The sequence below is a fragment of the Parus major genome, chromosome 14 (genome assembly GCF_001522545.3).
Source record: "Parus major isolate Abel chromosome 14, Parus_major1.1, whole genome shotgun sequence".
Taxonomy (NCBI): domain Eukaryota; kingdom Metazoa; phylum Chordata; class Aves; order Passeriformes; family Paridae; genus Parus; species Parus major.
The window spans coordinates 13,089,083-13,107,636 of record NC_031783.1 but is presented as its reverse complement, the minus strand read 5'-3'; the positions used below and the strand labels follow the sequence as shown (position 1 = coordinate 13,107,636).

General features: G+C 43.2%; 1 protein-coding gene and 1 long non-coding RNA gene across 4 annotated transcripts; both read right to left on the bottom strand.

The window, feature by feature from the left end:
• Positions 1-26: 26 nt before the first annotated feature.
• LOC107211006 lies at positions 27-2,320 on the bottom strand. 2 transcript variants are annotated; one of them, XR_004499434.1, is made up of 3 exons: positions 2,147-2,320; positions 1,165-1,263; positions 27-653 (listed from the first exon to the last, which is right to left on the bottom strand). It is a non-coding gene; the product is annotated as an uncharacterized LOC107211006 (long non-coding RNA). The 2 variants fall into 2 exon arrangements; XR_004499435.1 differs by lacking the exon at positions 2,147-2,320 and adding exons at positions 1,863-1,937; positions 2,050-2,140 and having other exon boundaries at positions 27-1,263.
• A 332-nt stretch (positions 2,321-2,652) lies between these two features.
• On the bottom strand, positions 2,653-18,521 carry ARPC1A (actin related protein 2/3 complex subunit 1A). 2 transcript variants are annotated; one of them, XM_015643072.1, is made up of 10 exons: positions 18,384-18,521; positions 15,114-15,218; positions 14,229-14,333; positions 11,621-11,843; positions 9,863-9,970; positions 6,810-7,022; positions 5,556-5,631; positions 5,170-5,363; positions 4,160-4,250; positions 2,653-3,059 (listed from the first exon to the last, which is right to left on the bottom strand). In XM_015643072.1, the coding sequence occupies exons 2-10, from the start codon at positions 15,175-15,177 to the stop codon at positions 3,021-3,023; spliced, it is 1,113 nt and encodes a 370-aa protein (XP_015498558.1). In that variant the 5' UTR covers positions 15,178-15,218; positions 18,384-18,521; the 3' UTR covers positions 2,653-3,020. The 2 variants fall into 2 exon arrangements, with proteins under 2 accessions (XP_015498558.1, XP_015498557.1); XM_015643071.1 differs by having other exon boundaries at positions 15,114-15,195.
• Positions 18,522-18,554: the final 33 nt, after the last annotated feature.

Sequence of the window (18,554 nt, the reverse complement as noted above, 5' to 3'; positions counted from 1 at the left end):
GCTCCCGGCCCCGGGATGCTCCCGGCCCCGGGATGCTCCCGGCCCCGGGATGCTCCCGGCCCCGGGATGCTCCCGGCCCCGGGATGCTCCCGGCCGCTCGGTGGGACGTGGGCAGCTCGCCCTGGCTGCTCCAGGGAAGGATACAGCCAGCAGAAGAGAAGGGAAGGATCCCCGCCGTCTCCCTGTGGCAGCGGGAGTGTTGTTCACCCCCGGCCCCCGATGCGTTCCGGAGGGATGGGGACTCCCCGGTGCCTGTGCTGGCCCCCACCGGGGAACAGCCGTGCCGGGAGGCACCCGGGCCGAGACGTCCGTCTTCATCGCCTCCCACGGCCGGGGAGATCCGCAGGACTCCACGGAACCTGGATCCGGCCGCCCTCGGCAGCAGCTGCTGCTCGTTCCTGGATCCCGCAGAGCCCAGTGGGACCCAGTCCCAGGCTGGCTGCAGTCACCCTGCCTGTATCCCCACGCACCAGACATCCAACCCTCTGCTTTTATCACCTCCTGCTTCAGTGCAACTGATTTTTATCCCATTCCCGTCTGGATGCACTCACCCCTTCCCTCCCGAGCATGGGGATGCACCCACTCATCCCATCCCTCTCTGAGTGATGTCGCAGCATGCATCCCTGGCTAGGGAGGGCAGGATCTCTTCTCAGCTGCAGGATTTAGATACAATAACGTGGAATTCAGGGATATAATAACCTGCAGAATCGATGGCCAAGTGAGGGGTCAGCTGTAGGTAAAAGGGGGGCACAGAGCAGGCAGCCCCTCGCTCTTGATCCTCATCCATAGCTGGGTTTCATTTCATGCATATTGCCATGATCCCTGCAGACATGGGGAGATCCCAGGCAGGGATGGGAATGAACTGTGGGTCAATTTTAACTTCTGCAGGAGGATTTGGGGTATGTTACTAAGGGAAGGGAAGGGAGAGGACAGCATGGCCCCTGTTCCTTGCTGCCATCCCCTCTCCTCACTGCTCCCATCTCCAGCCTGCTCCTGCTTGAGCCTGTGCCATGAGCTGCCTCCACTGCTTCTGAACTCTGCTTGGGGCTCTCCAAGGCTCAGTAGCCCATGGGGGGGAAATCTGGCACTGTGGAAGTCAGGGATGGAGGCTCAGCCCTGCTGGGCCTCTGCCAGACCCAATTCATGTTTGCCCAAACCCTTTACCTGCTTTTTCTTCCGTTTCTGAAGTGGGAAGATCCTCCTGCCCCCACAGCACGTCACAGCCTCAAAAAGCTGTAGAGGAACTGTCCCACTGCACAGACACTGGGAACATGAAGACACTTTTGGTGGTTTTCTCTGAGGTTGGGGCAGTGCAGATGATGAGCAGCAGTGATTCTGTGTTTGGGGAGTGCTGCAGGCAGGCTCCAGTGAGTATTCCCTGCTTCCCAACCCATCCCAGCCATGCAACCCCTCAGATCCCCTGACTGCAAGAAATGAAACACTCATTATTTTGTTTAGAAGGGAGAGGAAACTGCAAAGCCAAGCCTGGCTTCCAGGGCAGAAGGTGGGAGACACAAGGAAACCAGAGAAGGATCCAGCTCTGTGATGGAGAACAGTGGCTGCCACTCAGAGCTGATCACCCACCCTCCCCCCTGAGCTGAGAAATGAGCAGGGTATGCAGCAACCCTGGTTCCAGAGGAAGTGGTAAATTTAGTCATTGGGGTTTTTTAAAGACACTTCTGCATTTTCAGCAGAAATAACAATCTTAAGCTTTGTAAAGCAGTGCCATGAGCCAGCTAATCCCCTCAGAGCACAGCAAGGCAGAAACACAGGGAGGAGGAACTACACCCTGTGAATAAAGAAAGTTGTGTGCAAAAGCCTCCATGAGCTCCTGAGGCTCAGAGCTGAACTGCAGAAGGTACCTGGGGACCAAGGATTGCCACAGAAGCCAGACCACGCTGACACCTCTGGCTGGAACTCCTTTTGCCCACCAGTCCCTATAAATACAGGATTTTATGGGTTGAGAGCTCAGCTCTAACAGGACACAGAATCCTGTGTCCTCCAAAAACCCTTCAAGTTCATCAAGTCCAACCTGTGACCAATCCCCACCTTGCCAACCAGCTCAGAGCACCGAGTGCCACATCCAGTCATTCCTTGAACACCTCCAGGGATGGTGATTTCCCAGCCTTGAAGTTTCATGACTTACCAAGTGATTCACTTTTAATTTGTCTTCCCCAGACAAGGTTCAGCAGATTTTTGTCTCACTTTCCACACAGAGCTTTCCATCCTGTCCCCCAGGGCACTGCCCTGGGAGCAGACTTGGGACCAATCCCAAAGGCAACTACAAATAATTCTGGTCACTCACCTTTGGAAAAATGTGACCCACTGACCAGACAAGAAAAAAAGATGTTCAGGTTAATTTGCTGTTGTTATGAATCAAATGCAAGGCAGACAGAATGAAGAGAAGTAGGATAAAATCATTCGCCCTCCAAAATCATCACCTCAAGGGAAGAATTTCCCTGGAAGAAGCTCATCTGAATCTTCACATCCAGATCATCAGAACTCCAGGTCTGTCAACTTTAGAACTTTTCAGTTAAGATGAACTTTTCCTGTTTCAAGGACATAAAATATTGGTGCAGGATTTTCCCCACTCTGTCTCTCTCCCAATTTCCTTAACATCTCATTTTAATAAATAAGCATCAAAACAAATAATCAGTTTTTCTCTTTTTTATTATTATTATTATTTTTATTTCTAGCAGACAATTTACATAAAATTCCCCTTTTAAGTTAGTGATTCATAACTTCCTGCAATAAACTACTTAAAGAGCAGCTTTGGTAAAGAATGGAATGAAACAACCAACCAAAAAAAAAAAACCAAAAACAAAAAGAACAATCACAGCTGATTTTGAAACCAACACAATTCACCAAATTTAGATTCAAAAGAAAATCTGCCAAGCTGTATTTTCTCAGTGTTTCCAAATATTTCACCTTCCTCCTCTTCCTCCCTTTTCAGGTTTGTGCAGATGTGGGAGCTGCGTTCTGTCAAGCAGTTTGTCCTGCTAGATCATGGAAATCCATCTTTACATGATTCGTAGCCCTTGAATGGAGGACTCTAAAGTCTTGAAGGAGAGAAAAAAAAAAAAACAAATTTAATTACAATCTGCTGCAGTAGCTTGGGTTAAATAATTCCGTGTAAATGCTAAAAAAACAAGTTAAAAACATGAATATTTGAAATAAGACTCAGTCATAGAATGCCAGAATGGTTTGGGTTGGAAGGACCCTAAAGATTGTCTTGTTCCAGCCCCTGCCATGGCCAGGGACACCTTCCACATTCCCAGGTTGCTCCAAGCCCTGTCCAGCCTGGCCTTGGACACCTCCAGGGATCCACAGCTTCTCTGGACAACCTGTGCCAGGGCCTCCCCACCCTCACAGGGAAGAATTTCTTCTTTAAGTAAAGGATTTCTTCCTAATTCAAAAGCCAGAGACCACAACAGTCATTCCTTTCAAACTCAGGCATGTACAGCCCAATGATACAGACCTGAAACTGCAGCTTAGAGATCATCTCAACTTATTGTTTGATTCCTGTCCCTACCAGGGCACTCTGGCAGCACAGAGCCCAATCTATTCTTTCCCTAAATCAAATCCCACATCCCAGTTTTGGGTAGACCAACAGGGACCTCTGTTGGCCAGGCCTGAGCAAAGCAAGCATGGACATTAATACATCCTTTTAGGATTTTCAACACTTTATTTTCCAGCTATTAGAGACAACTTCTTACTCCTTGGGTAAGTTAATTCTGAGAGGACAGGACCTTGTTCTGCAGCAGGACAATGAGCAGAGTCCCATGGGATGGGAGAAGGAAGAGGCAGGGGGATTATGTTGTACTGATTGTTTCAGCCCAACTGTGGCTGAGGCTGGAGAATGAAAGAATTAAGGGGATTCCTACAGGGACATTAAGTGTTTCTATTAAAGAAATAAGTCAGTATTAGCACCAACTAGTTAACAAACTTGCATCTCCATTTATGCAGATTCTTGGATCAGTTTTTCTTATGGACTTCACTAATGGTTTTGAATATTCCAGTCTGGATTTCCTGCTGCTACTAAAACCTGGCTTGGGGATAAGCCCCAGGAGTTGATACTAGAGATCAAAAACAAAAACCATAAAAAAAACCCACCAGCCCAGCTAGTTCACATAAACATGTAGTAAAAGCACATTTTTACCTTAAAGTCCCAGATGGTCATTGCTCCATCGATGCCGGTGGTGCAGAATTTCCGACAATCCCGTTTGTCTATCTCATAAATAGACACTTGGCTGCAAACAGAGAGTGAGAGCTCCAACACCCATTCCAGAGAGCCAGAAAACTGGGAAATTTGGGCTGAATTCTACTCCTACTCTTTCAGATGGAGACATGACTATACCAGAGCCTACATGAGAATCTTGGTAGACTGCCTCAGAAAAATAAGAAAAAGATGCTGAAAGCTCTTTAATGGCTTGGTGAGACTAAATGTTTTCCTTCAATAAAGACAAATTGCTCAACATCCCCTGGAATCACATATTTTTTTTAATGTGGAGATATTTTACCCAATTCATCTGAATGAATCCTTTTGATTAACAGAATGTGGAATAGTTTGGGGTGGAAGGGACCTTAAAAGCTCACCCAGTCCCACTCCCTGTTATGGGCAGGGACACCTTCCACAATCCCAGATTGCTCCAACCTGGCCTGGAAAGCTTCCAGGGATGGAACAGCCACAGCTTCTCTGGGCAACCTGTGCCAGGGCCTCCCCACCCTCACAGGGAAGGATTTTTATGTATGTTTAACCTAAATTTCCCCTCTTTCAGTTTGAAAACAATCATACATAATAAATACACATGGCAGTAACATCTGAAACAGGAAGCTGGGATGTGAATTTTAGGTGGATTTTGCTGACTGGATTTTGCACAGTGCCACCAGCCTCTTGGGAACTTCCCACATATTTGATAAGATAAGCTTTGTCCAAGGTACACAACACATTAAGCAAGAGCAAACAGCTGTAGCCATGTCAATGATTAACTTCACCAGCACCCACGTAAATCCCAGAAACAGAGAGCTGCTAAGGAAAGACCACAAGGAAAAAGGGATCCCAGCTAAAACCTTCCAGCAGAGCAAACCTGAGGGTTTGCACAACACCCTGGGAAACGCACTGGGCATGGAGAACACTCCTTGCCCTGCTGCAGGCAGCAGGACACTCACGTTATACTGTTTTGGTGCAGCGTCTCCAGGGTGGTGTTGCGGTCCTCCGTGGTGGCTCGTTTATCCATGTTCCGGAAGCGCTCCATGGCGGAGATGTTGCGCTGGATGCTCTGTTTGGGAATGTCTAGTTTGGAAACGAAGCTCAGCAAGCCACGGTCGTCACAGTTGAAGAGCATCGGGCAGCAGTCGTGGCCCTGCAAGCAAAGACTCGTCAGGAAACGCCACCTCTGCATTCCCACCCTGCCCTTCCAATGGGCAAACACTGACACCAGGGCAGAGATTAAGATTATTATGATTATTATTATTATTAACTGTGCAAAATATGGGGTTTCCTCCCCCTCCAAAACACAATAAAGCTCTACAAGGAGGAAATAGCAGACACTTACAGCTGCCACCACGCTGTTCTCAGAGACAAAGGACACGCTCAGGAGTGGGAGGAACTCTGTTTTCAGCTGCGAAACCCTGAGCACAAGGACATTTGTTAGAGGGATTCACTGAAACCTCTCATTTTCGGCTCTAACAAAAAATAGGCACCATTCCCACATAAGGATTGTTGGAAAAGTCAGGGTAGCTCGGTTGTCCTGTGGTGACAACAGAAGGCTGTAATTTGTAATATAAAGTTTCAGCCTAATGAAGGTGTACTGGAAGATTTATAACAAACCCAAGTATTCCAGGTGAAAGGTTATTGTTACCAAAATTGTATGCAAAGAGGGGCAAGAGTTTAAAGTGAATACCCCCAAAAATGTGTGTATGGATGAAGATATTAATTACATTTGAATATAAAAAACACTTGAAGTTTTGATGCTTGACATCTTTGCAGAGAGAAAAAGCCTCGATGTTAATTTAAGTCAATTTTAGCAATTTAATGACAAATAAAGAGAATTCTTAAACACTTTATAATGAATGATATTCCCTGCCAGGTACTTATACAACTATAGTGATCAGAACCACAATTCAAAATGAATCCCAGCAATGCCTGGATGACACCAGAGATTTCTGCTACCAAAACATATGGAGAATCTCATCCTTCCTGGATGGAAAGCCAAGGACACTGTAAAGTTTTGCAGCTAAGAGAAGGAGCAGAAGGAACAATTTTTAGTTAAATATTTTGTTGGATTGGAAGGTGCAAGTTAAAACCTTGCATCAGCATCATCTTAAAGACAAAGGCTGAAATTAGTATTTCATGAACTTATTTTCCAGATTCTGGTTGTGGATGGGGTCTTAGTTCTGCAGTGACCATGTTTCTGGATTCTCTCTGAATTGGGAATATTGTCTGGAATATCATTTGGAATATTCTGTATTGCAAATATTGTTTTGGAAAAGGAAATACTGTTTCCCTGGTTACTCAGTGGAACATACCTTTTTTCCCAAATGCCTTTTTCTTCCCCAAAAACAAATTGGCTATACCCTCACTGAAAGATTCTTACAAAGAATTTAAATTACATAATCTAAAATTCTCAGAAACAACCTTATTTATAGAATATTTTTACAAGCCTCAAAGAGACTCCTGGAATCTACAGTAAAACAGACAACAGAGGCACGAGCTTGGGAGCCCAATATTCCACACATGATGGAATCATTATGGTTGGAAAAGACCTTTAGGATCATCAGGCTCATAGTACCAGCGAGGGGATACTCACATCATGTTTTTGGAGGCATCAGCCACTGACACGGTGCTGTCGTGACTGACCCAGGCCAGGCGGTTGCCGCTGGCCGAGAAGCTCACGCTGTGCACCCACCCTCCACTGCCTGCGCCCCCAAATTCCGACATCAGCTGCCCAAAAGGCATCTTGGAGCCCCAGGGTGTGCTGGCTGGCTTTTCATCCACTTCCTTAATGTAAGCAGAGAACACCCTGCAAATAAAAAGATTTTTGTGTGAGCAAAGAGAGAACAAAGCTTCTGGGAGCATGGGATGCGTTTCATGTTGGAAATGAAGAAATGGGTCTTGATTCTCCCAAAATAAAATATTTTGTCTTTAAACAAGCCTGGAAGCAGCAGCGTGCAGAGAGAAAGGAGCAGTTTAAAGGATGTAAAGCACACAGGTTTCTCATAAATGTTGTTCCTGTAGCCCTCTCCCTTTTTTCCAGAAGATGGCACAAAAATACATGTTGTCAGTGCCTTTTTCCCTGTGCCAAGATTTCCCTTTCATCCTTTTGCGGTGCTAACAGCTCTCTGGAGTCAATCCTTCAGTTAGAGAAAACCCAGGAATGGCACTGTATAATTAGAAGCTAATACAAACACCTACAAAATTACCCACTTTTTAAGAACATTCCCGTTTTAGAAGAATTTCAAAGAAAGAAATGTGATGTTCCAATGCCAGCAAAGGAGCTCTGAGCCACCTTCTTCCGGCTCATTATTGCAAAAATGCCTTGAAAACCTGAAATACCGCAATGTTTTTATAGTTTTTTTATTTTTTTTTTCCCCAGCACTACAATTTTCAAGATATGCTTAAATAGAAAACCTCCCCCTTTCATCAAATTCCTTCTGCATGATTCAGACATGCCACAGTATGGTGTTCCTGACTGTTACCATGGAATTTAATGGGACGTCACAACCATAGGATTTGAGTCCATTGAACAGGAGGAGCAAGGCAGCTACACCATGCTACTACCAGAGGAAAAAAAAAATCAGTACAAATGAAAAACTATGATCAAATATTCATGGTTGCAGTCACACACAAACAGGAATTGTTTTATAGTGAGTTTAAGGAAGTGTAACTCTTCCTTCCCTGTTTTTTCTATCTTTTGTATGTATGGGGTAAGCAATTCCAAAGCTACCTATATTCAGATTATTCCAATAAAGCTGCTCATTTGGAATGAGAAGGGTTTAACTGCAGCTATATTAGGTACAGATTTTCAGGGAATTAAGTATGGCTATATATTTGGCTCTATCAGTTTAAATATAATCTAATGATAATCCTTTAAACAACCAAATTTTATAGAGCCACCTCTATAAAAGGCTGGTCTCTTAATGTATGGAAGTAGGACAAGATGTTTAAAGCAACAGCCTTTGACACAAGGCAGGAAAATCATATCTAAGTAGGGAAGACCTTGAATTTAACTGTTAGTTAAAAATATAAGAAGTCTTTTCCCTTATTAAAGTCTCCCTGTCTTTCAAAACCAAAATCACCTCAGCTTGAAGGCCCCAGCCTTCAAAGAATGTTGGGAAATGACTTTCAGTCCCACAGCAAGAACATAAAATCATACTTAGGTGGTGCTCATAGCTACAGATACATATTTCTGATAAATATAAGGGGAGCTCATTTACCTTGGCTAAGCCCCAAAGAACTCTGCTGAATACCCAGCAATTTTCAGCCTCCTGCCCTCCATTCCTTCCCCAAAATGTTTCCCACTTAGCTGCTTATTATGTGGCAGTGGTTCTGGCAGATCCATTCCTTAATTTCCATCAGAGCAGGTATCTTTATTCTTTTTAATATGGGACTGAAGGGAGATCTGGAATTCTAGAGATCTGTACTCATCATTTACAAAAGAGAACAGTTTTTCATGGTTTTGGGGAAGAAACAGAATCTTAGAATCCCAGAATGGTTTGGGTTGGACACACACACACAACCACACACACATTTCAGGTGACCTAATGTCAAAGTCCCAAGGTCCTTTATGAACCCAAAGTAAAAGAATTCCACATGTGAAAAGTAGCTGCTTCTGTTTCACATCACCTTTTTTGTGACAGGAAGTGAATACACACAGTTTATCTAATTAAAACTGGAAATAAGGCAGGAAAGGGAAGACAACTCTCCCCTCTTCCCCAGCTTCCATTTAACATCCCTCCTTACATGAAGAGGTATCAAAGGATGGGGTTTAGATGCAAGGGTTTCATTCTGAAATAAGGAATGTAATAGTCAGTCCCACCTCCCCCTCCCACTCCTCCTTAGTCATTTTTAGTACACACTTTGAAGCATAAAAATTGCCCTATTACATAAAGAATTTAAGAAAAGAAGCTTTCATTATCATTCAAGGTACAAGTGATTAAGTCAATGTGGATTGAAGTCAGGCCCTGCAGACTCCCCCATGCAGAGTCCCCTGCAGTGACCCCAATCACTCAGCACAGAGCAGTTTGCAGGGCCCTTCCCTCACGCTGTAATTTCACAATGAGTTTCAAAGTCTCCCCCATCCATCTCTCATGCCAATCTGCCTTTAACAGCCTGATTTTTTTTAAATGGTCTTCAAAAAATCTCTTTTGTTGTGTTGAGTTGCAGGTGGATTAATTCCTTGACTCTGCTCCCCACAGGCAAAGGGGAAGAAACAAGGAACTCAGGCAATAAAAGCCTTTGGAAATGGCCAGTTACTCTGAATTTTGGAACTGCACCATTAGTATATTGCTTTTTAAACTCTAACTAGCAGTGTTGGTGTTCTACAAGATGACACCTGCTAATCCAACTTCAGCCTAATGACCACCTCTCAGCCTAAATGCTGTGTAATGCTGGCAAGGAACCCATCAATTCCCCAAATTCAGGTGTGTCCCTCAGCAGATCCATGCTGGCTGTCTGAAGTCAGGACACTGCAGCACCAAAGCCAACATTTCTCAAGCTGGATATTTTATTTTGGTACCAACAACACTACACAATGAGCCACCTTTTATCCTAATAGCAAGTGCAAATACCTGATCAACATGACCAAGCTACTGATTTGATCCAGCAGCCCAAACTGTAGACAGATGTTTTAGTTTCTCTCACCTGCACTTGAAGTCACAGGATCCTGCAGCCAGCAAGACATTATTGGGGTGCCAGTCCAGGCTGAGGACAGTGGAACGAATGGGCTTTTTAATGTGTTTGCTCACCCACCTAAAATAAACCAAACCAAAATAAGACATAAAATTTATATGAATGTATTTTACCTGATTCCCACAAATCCACAAAGCACTCCTCAAAAAGATCACTCCTTGTAAATGACTAAACACATCAGTTTTGGAAAAACTTAATGTCCAAACCTTTCACTCATTCACATTCTCTTGTGCAATCTGTGAACATTATGGTTAGCGCAATTAAACTTTCAAATATTATGAACAAACCCATTAAATAGGTATCTCCTCAGCTAAGTCCTACTCCCCTTCAAACTAATTCTTAAAATGCATCCAGATGGAACTTCTTGATGTGAATTTTGCACAGGAATTGCCAGGTCTCTTCCACCCAGTGAACACAAGGTCAGCTGTGACTGTGACTCCAAGCTAAGCATCATTATTTTCACAGATCACCAAGTACAAGTCCTCCAGTCCTTCCAACGAGTTTTATAGTCACATCTCTTGCCTATTGACTTTTCTACTGTTTAAAAATACAGTAACTATAAAACACAACAAGAAAATGGGGGGACTGCCAATGACCCAACAAGCGCATTCATCTCAATTATCTGCAGTGCAGTGCAAAGTGGTCCTGCTGCTGAATGCATCAATAGTGGCCTAAATATGTCTCAGCAGATTTGGTTTATCTGAACTATTTACAAACTAGTAATGAAATCTATTATTCACTTCATGGCATTTGGGATGACGGTGCTTTTTCTTTGATTTTACTTCCATCAGGCACAAGTTTTAAGGCTCACAATTTACAAATTATGTTTCTTTAGCATATGGAGTCTTGATTCTTTTGCAGACAAGTGAGGCAGAGAAAAAATATTGATAAGTGAATATGCTGGAAAGCATAAAAGTCCAAAACAATCTTTAAAATGTATTTTGCAGATGGTGTCATTGTTTTTCATCTCCACATGGCAGACTGCACACAGGACACCTGTGTTTTTGTGCTTGTTTATGCAACCCAAAGTAAAAGATACTCCACACACTGATTTCAGCTACAGATGATACAGCAAATGTAGCTCCAACACGTGCAGCTAGAAAGGGAGAAGATCAGAAGCATTTAGATGCTAAAACAAGAAAAATGTTAATGGTGGAAATATCTTTGTGATATTCCTATATGAAATCTACAAACTGTGATAGAAGTACATAACAAAATGCAGAATAGGTCAATGACAAGCTCAAACATCTAACAGACCACCCTGGAGATGTGACAGACTCAAACCTCTTATGGCCCAAAATAATAGATATGGAAGAAAGACTTGAGTGAAGATTTCTTCATTCATTCCCTCACAAGGAGGGGGAAGGAAATATTTATTTTTTTCAACTATGGAGTCGTAGTAAAGAAATCTTTACTCTGCAGAAATTCTTGCACTTTTAGAAACGCAACATATGTTTATGGCAGTCAGGCAGAACACATCCACGCCAACTTGTACTGTCTGAAAAAAGGCAAAGGCCTTTAGGCGTTACAGCAGAGTGAAGAAGAGAAAGAACCTTTTTCCCCAAACACTGAAGTCCACAAAAGAACTGATGAGGCCATTCCTCTACATTTCCTGAATATTTTAGGAATTAGTAAAATAGTAACCCAGTTCCCAGCATTAAACAAATTTAGCTTTCCAATGCAGACCTAAAAGATAGAGAAACAGCTCACCAGTCATTTTCAGACTCAAAGTAGCACACAGATATGAGTCGAGCTCCACTTCCCACAGCAAATTTGTTCTCCAAGGGAGACCACTTGACAAAGGTGGCGGCACGGTTGATCCTGAGGATGACGAGGGTGGGTTTCCACACGCCGTCCTTCTGGCTCCACACGTAGGCGTTGCGGTCGGCGCCGCACGTCACGATGCGGTCGCTTTTGGGAGCCCAGTCAATACCTGCAAGTGAAGAGTTCACAGGAATTAATTTCTCCTCATGCTGTTTGTTTTATGTTAAGGCAAAACAGAGATCATCTCACAGTCAGTCCTCTGCCACAGAATCCCAGAACAGTTTGGGGAGGAAAGGACCTTAAAGATCACCCAGTTCCAACTCTGCCAACTCTCATTCAGTATCCCAAGTTGCTCCAAGCCCCATCCAACCTGGCCTTGGACACTTCCAGGGAGCCAGGGGCAGCTTCAGCTTCTCTGGGCAATCTGGGCCAGGGCCTCTCCACCCTCACATGCAAGAATTTTGCCATATATCTAACCTAAGTTTCCCCTCTTTCAATCTGAAGCCACTCCTCTGTGCCCTGTCACTGCAGTTCCTGATGAACCGATGGCTGATATAGTTATTACTGTTATTACTTCATCTCTTATTCTCCAGGAGCTATTTCAAGCTGTTAGGAATACTTGTTTCTCCCTCTAGGTTTCATCAAAACTGCAGATTCCAAACTCCCAGATCCCAGGGATTTGCCCCTACTCGAGAGTCTCCACCCGAGCCGCCCCTACTCGAGTGTTTACCCGAGCCCTGGCTGAGGAAGCTCCAAGGGCTGGCCAACAGGTGGAGCTCTGCAGACCGGCCAAGGCCTGTCCACCAGCACCCTCCAAACCTCTGACTTCTGCAAGATCCCATTCAACAGCTGAAAACTCTAAAACTGCACAACCTCTAACAACATTTTGTGCTTGCTGCCAGACTGAAGCCATGATCTAAAGTTTAGATAACAGGATTTTTTTGGTTAGATGTTATCAATCTTTATGTAGTGACACAATCCTTACATTTTTTTCATGCCTATTTATAAGCTGTGCCACTAGAAATGTTCATCGAGAAAAAAATAACAAATTCAAAGAATAAAATAAAACCTTTGATAAGGCTTCCATTGCTTCTTTCAACTCTTAGGCAATGAAGGATGTTCCCAACTGGAAAGTCTTATGGGAACATTATTTTTCATCTTTTCTCTAGCATCCTTTGGGATGCAGTCCTCAACTCTCCTGCCACAAATTATGTCAGTGGTTTTCCATTACTACACTCAGAATTAAAAACATCTCTTAAGCTCACAAACTGCAAGTGGGATAAAAGCTGTGGAAAGAATTTGTACTAATGTTACCATATTGTTCACATACTGTTTACTTTCAAAATAGGTTTATGCTTAAAAAGTAAAGAGGTTGGTAGCCTGAAACTGCAGTCACAGGAGTTCCAGAACTGCCTTTGAGAGAGGAACTATCCTGTCTCTCCTCCTCTCACCATCCCTGGTTCTGTTCTGACTTATGCCAAGTTCAGATTTTCAGCTTAGCAGAAAATTAAGCCAAGAGAGTGAAAAAAGTTCTTCTTGTGAGTGAGTAGAGGCAGCTCATCACAAACCTGAGTCAAGAGAAGGACCTTGTCCCTTGTGATCAGGAGCTGGAGTGGCAGCAGCTGACTCACTCCTGTCAGGGGTTACAAGCAGTTTGATCAGTGGATCTCTTGTGTGTAACCACAGCTTAACTCCACTCTTTACGACCACCACAGTGTTTTGTAAGAACACACAGTGAAGGAAAGCAGGGAGAGCTTTTTTCCCAAGTCATAAATATTTGGCTTCTAACACTAACAGACACAAATAAAATGTCTTGGGGGCGGGGGGCACACTTAATTTGTAAATGCAGCCCAAGTGACTCTTCACAAAGAAGCTTTGGGCATGTGCTTGTATTAATTATTTTAATTTCCTTAAGAGAATAAAACCCTTTTAAAAATATTACCATGAAAAAAACCCCAGAAAACCAGTAATATAAAAGACTGCCACAGGATAATCACATTTTTTTAAATAACACCTTGTGACTCAATGTGGCAGCTCTTCTTAATTTTCATTGTGGATGTAGAGATACTCTTGGCCTGCAATAAATGTGCTCACTAATGGCCTAAGACCAGGACTGACCACTTCAAGTGTTTATACAGTCCCTAAAAGAGGGTATTTATTGTTGTTGGAAACCACAAAGCAATGCTACAGTCATACACTCGATGAAATTTTAGTACTAGCACTTGAAAGGGAGCAGCATGCATCACTGTGACACAACCAGATTACTTCAGTAGACTGAAAATGTGTTCTCATTATGTCATTAGGGATGAAAAATAAGCCATAGATAAGAAAAAATGGCTCAGTAACTCCACTGAAATGTCTGGAAATGAGATAGGGCTTTTCTTCCTAACATTCACTACATGCAGTTCAGAAAACTGCTGCAAGGCTCTAAGTGGGAATGCCAACCTATAAAAAGATCTATTTACTCAACACTTGCAGATTTCCTGTTCAGAATCTCAACTGGGGAAAACAGGGGGGGCTTGAGAACTTCATGTCTGGCTCAGCACAATCTCACCTGTAATGTGTCCATTGTGTTCCTTCAGCTCATGAGCCTTCACCCACTGGTTCCCACTCTTCTTGTAGATGTGCACTTCATGGTTATTAGGGCTAATGGCAATCTCTTGAAAGAAGAAATAAAACAATCCAGTTGTTTTATCCTAACAGAAGGCTTTTTAATAGCAAATGCTATATTTAGAAGGACTTTTCCCATCTAAAACCTCTATTCACAAATTTGAAAGCATTGCATGAGCTTTATAAATGTAAATGAAGGCCCAAAATCCCTGGAAAATCTCCAATAATTATGGACAGAGCATCATGGAATAGTTTGGGTTGGAAGGCATCTTTAAGATCAACCAGTTCCACCTCCCTGCCATGGGCAGGGACACCTTCCACTATTCCACTTGGTTGCTCCAAGCACCATCCAACCTGGCCTTGGACAGTTCCAGGGATCCAGGGGCAGCCACAGCTTCTCTGGGAATTTGTGCCAGGTTTCCCCACCTTCACAGGGAAGAATGTCCTCCCAAAATCCCATCTAACCCTGCCCTCTGGCAGTTTGATATTGGTACACGTACCATTGTCATGAGTACTCTGCACAGCAAGACACGACATTTGGAACACAACAATCCACATTATATAGAAAACTTGGCCAAGGGGCAAAGCTCTGTGGGACACCAGGAAGACTCAATTATCTCCCATGCCAGAGTTCCAGCAACAGGTTTAGAAAAGCTCAAATTTGGAAGACATGTGCTTTTTGAAACAGAAGCAGAACATTCATATGTATCTGATCACACCTTCCCCTAAATGTGACACAGAACATCAGAAGATAAAAAAACTGACAGCAGAAAGAAAATAGCAATTGAAGAAAAAATGAATTTAAAATGAAAATGAACTTATTACTTACGAGTACGGTCTCTGTTCCAGGCATGGCAGGTGATTGGCTCCAGCAGGAACTGATGTAGAGACATTCCGAGTTAAAGAGATTCCTATGTTGTAAAAAGTGAAAAGGCTGAAAGGTGTAAAATTGAAAACAAAACGCTTCAAAATGAGAGAATCAATGAAACAAAGTTAACCTTCAACATTTACTAAGCAGCTTTCAGTGCAGTGTTACAATTTATTCACAGATCTCAACTTAATAAATATGATAAGGCTGCTCAAGAGCTGCCTGTGTCACACCCCCAGATATTTTCAGTAGGATGATGGATTTTCATTGTCCTGCTTATGTTAGCTAATTGCAATTGCTCTAAAAGCCAGATACAATTGCTCCTTTGTGTGTCCTCACAGACAAAAGAGCAGGTCCTCAAGAAATCTTAAAAACCTATTAATTTTACTGTGGAAATAGAATAACTGAAAAAATAAATATCTAGGACAAAGCTCAGTGAACTGATTCTAAAGCCTGAATTGTATCCAGGCCCACAACCAGCACTACAACAAATCTTTTTCTTCAAGAAGTCAAACTGATCTGTGATCTGCTGATATATTATTTGATAAAACCATTTATATGTATCCTAGGGGAAAAATTACTAAGATTAGTAATTAACTACTTAGTAATTTCTTCAAATTAATTCTAGCACTGAACTGTTTGATAATCAGGCTTCTGCCCCATGAAATTCAAAAAGTAAAACAAGCTGAATCATTGCAGTTTGTGAGTATTTTGTATAAAAATACTTTTTTCTTTTAACTTGTGGCTGTTACAAGAGATAGTGCTGAAAATCTGCAATTGGAGTCACATCCATCCGTAGACACAAAGTTGTTTAAAATGTTTTTATTATATTATCTTCCATCCATTTATGTTGCCTTTGGTTAATACAGGACATAGAATAGTATATTTTTGAAATTAAAATATTTTAGACATGAAAGCATTTTAGATATCAAAATATTTTGGGCATTAAAATATTTTAGGTACTAAAATATTGTATTTTATGTGCTATATTAACCAGAGCAGCACAAATGGATGGAAGACATCATCATAAAAACTCAAGGTCACCTGTAAGAATAAAAATGTGCACAGTTCAATACATCCAACTTGATTCTGTCAATTCCTTTCACATATTCCACTAATTTTCACAGCAATTTATCAGTGCCTGATGGATCAAAGCATTTTTACCTCCACATATCCGTCTTAAAAGAACTATCTCCGTGATGTCATTCCAAGACATCCACACCCATTACAGCCTGGAATTACAACATACCCAAGTATGGCCATGTTAGCAGAGGGTGGAGACTTCAGGACAAGGTAGGAATTTGGAAGCAAACAGGAAATGAATGGCAATCCAACAGAAACTCAAGAGTGAAAGAAGGATGAGTACACACTTACGGAGCCTCAGGAATTACTATCACACCAGCAGTTTAACAAATACCTTGAAAATGCTGGATTTTGGAGCAGAGGTGAGATAGTATTCCACCAATGCAAGTAATTGGAGAGACTTTTTTATTTTATTTAGGTTTTTTGTTCAAAGAAATCCAGCACTGTTATTCTAAAAATATGCAAATTATGGGTACGTTTCAAACGTACTTGAAATACAGTTTTGTCAATATGAGCTTTTAGTCCAGCTCACAATTTTAACCAGCATGATTTTCACAGTTCTTATAATAATACAACCTTACCAATCAAATGAAGTATTAAATACATACATCCTAGGCAAAATAATGAAATATTTTTTGTTAATGTGAAATGTTGCCATAATCTGCGTTAACTCTGCCCTTGGACATCCATCATTTGAGATCCCACGTGTGAATATAAGCAAAACACAACTGCAAAGTGCTTTTTCCAGGATCTTGCTTTAGCTCCTGCCAACATTCAGTAGCAGCACATTTCCATATACAGGAAAAGTTCAAGAGCTGCTCCACCAGCAAGGAATGCTCAGCCTTTGCTACTCTTTCCTAAGTAAAATGTAAAAATATCCAGTCTCCTCTCCCCAAGGAATGCAGCTATTTTGAAACACTAATACAACTGTAGTATTTTATTCTGATTGGCATGACATATAAAATATGGTCCCACCCTAACTCCTAGTTCAAGTATTTTTACTTAGCTGCTCCCAAAACCAAAGCAAAGTTGTATGATCTATTCCTTTCCATTGATTGAGGTAACTGAGTTCCATAAATGGCTACAAGTGACCTTTTTCCATTTTGGTTTGGTTACAAACCCATACAACACAACAATGATGATAACCTCAAAAAGCAATTCTATTTCTGTCTCCTGATAGGTACAGTAATATTTTCTTTGGGAAGATAAATATTAAAGAAAATTTCCAGTTGTATTCATTCCTTTCTAATACAAACACAAAATCCAACTCATATTTCACTAAGGAAAATGTTGCTAGCTTTATGATTCTTGACAAATTAATAACCTCAATGTCCTCCTGTCATCCAGCCTCAGAATCTTACATGGGGAAGATACTGGTATGACTTTGTTACCTTTGTTGCTTAATGCAGCTCTCTCTGAGTTTTATTTCAAATGGAAAGCAACTGACTTCAAGTTTCAGTAAAGTATTTTAAAATGGAAAAAAAAAAGGAAATCTTGCACCTGTGTAGAGCAGTTATTTCAATACAAGACCTGAAAGGATCGAGGTTGGGATGTGAAGGACTCAGCTACTGCCACCTCTCAGTGGGGTCAGAAATACGTGATTAAATCCCATTCCTGGACAAGCAACCGGCCAGGATAAGGACTCAGAAGTAGCGATAGAATGTGTGTCTGACAGCGAGAAAGGGACTTTTTAATCCTTGCCCATTCTCGGAGCACCTACACCACTTCCAAACACCTGGAAGCGAAGCACCTGCGACGAAGGACAGCCTCCTACCACTGTCACTCCCTCTCAAGTCACTCAGCGCGGATTTCCCAGGGGGTGACTCCTCTCGGGCACCTCCTGACACAAGACACCGTTAGCAGATAAAGCCGCCGGGATAGGGATGGATTGGAGGCTGCGGCCCTGCCAACACAAGGGGCCGCAGGGTGTACAGCAGGGGATATGGGGGGGGGCACGGCGAGGGGAATGGGGGGCACCTCCTCGGCCCGTCAGGGCGAAGGGGATGAGCTGCGCCCATCGCCTCACCCTCAGCAGGGCGTCCCCAGCCCCTCGGGGCAGCGATGCTGCGGTGCCTCCCCCCCGCCCTCTCCTCACGCCGGCTGGCCCGCAGGCTCCCCTGGCCCATCGCTGCCGTGGCCGGGACTCACCTGAGGCGGCGGGGGCGGAGCGGGACTCGCGGACTCTGGGCAGTCAACGCGACTCCGCTCCGGCGGCGGGAGAGGCCGAGCGGGCCCGGCTCTGACACGGGCGGCAGGAAACGCGCTCCGCGCCTGCGCCGCCAGCCCTCCCCACACAAAGGCGGAGCCGCGCCTGCGCGG

Coding starts and splice junctions, on each gene's coding strand:
- ARPC1A (XM_015643072.1), bottom strand. CDS start 15,177: ATGTCTCTACATCAGTTCCTGCTGGAGCCAATCACCTGCCATGCCTGG. Junction 7,023..9,862: donor TCCTGTGACTTCAAGTGCAG/GTGAGAGAAACT, acceptor TTTTATTTGCAG/GGTGTTCTCTGCTTACATTA. Junction 3,060..4,159: donor TGACCATCTGGGACTTTAAG/GTAAAAATGTGC, acceptor CTCTCCTTCAAG/ACTTTAGAGTCCTCCATTCA.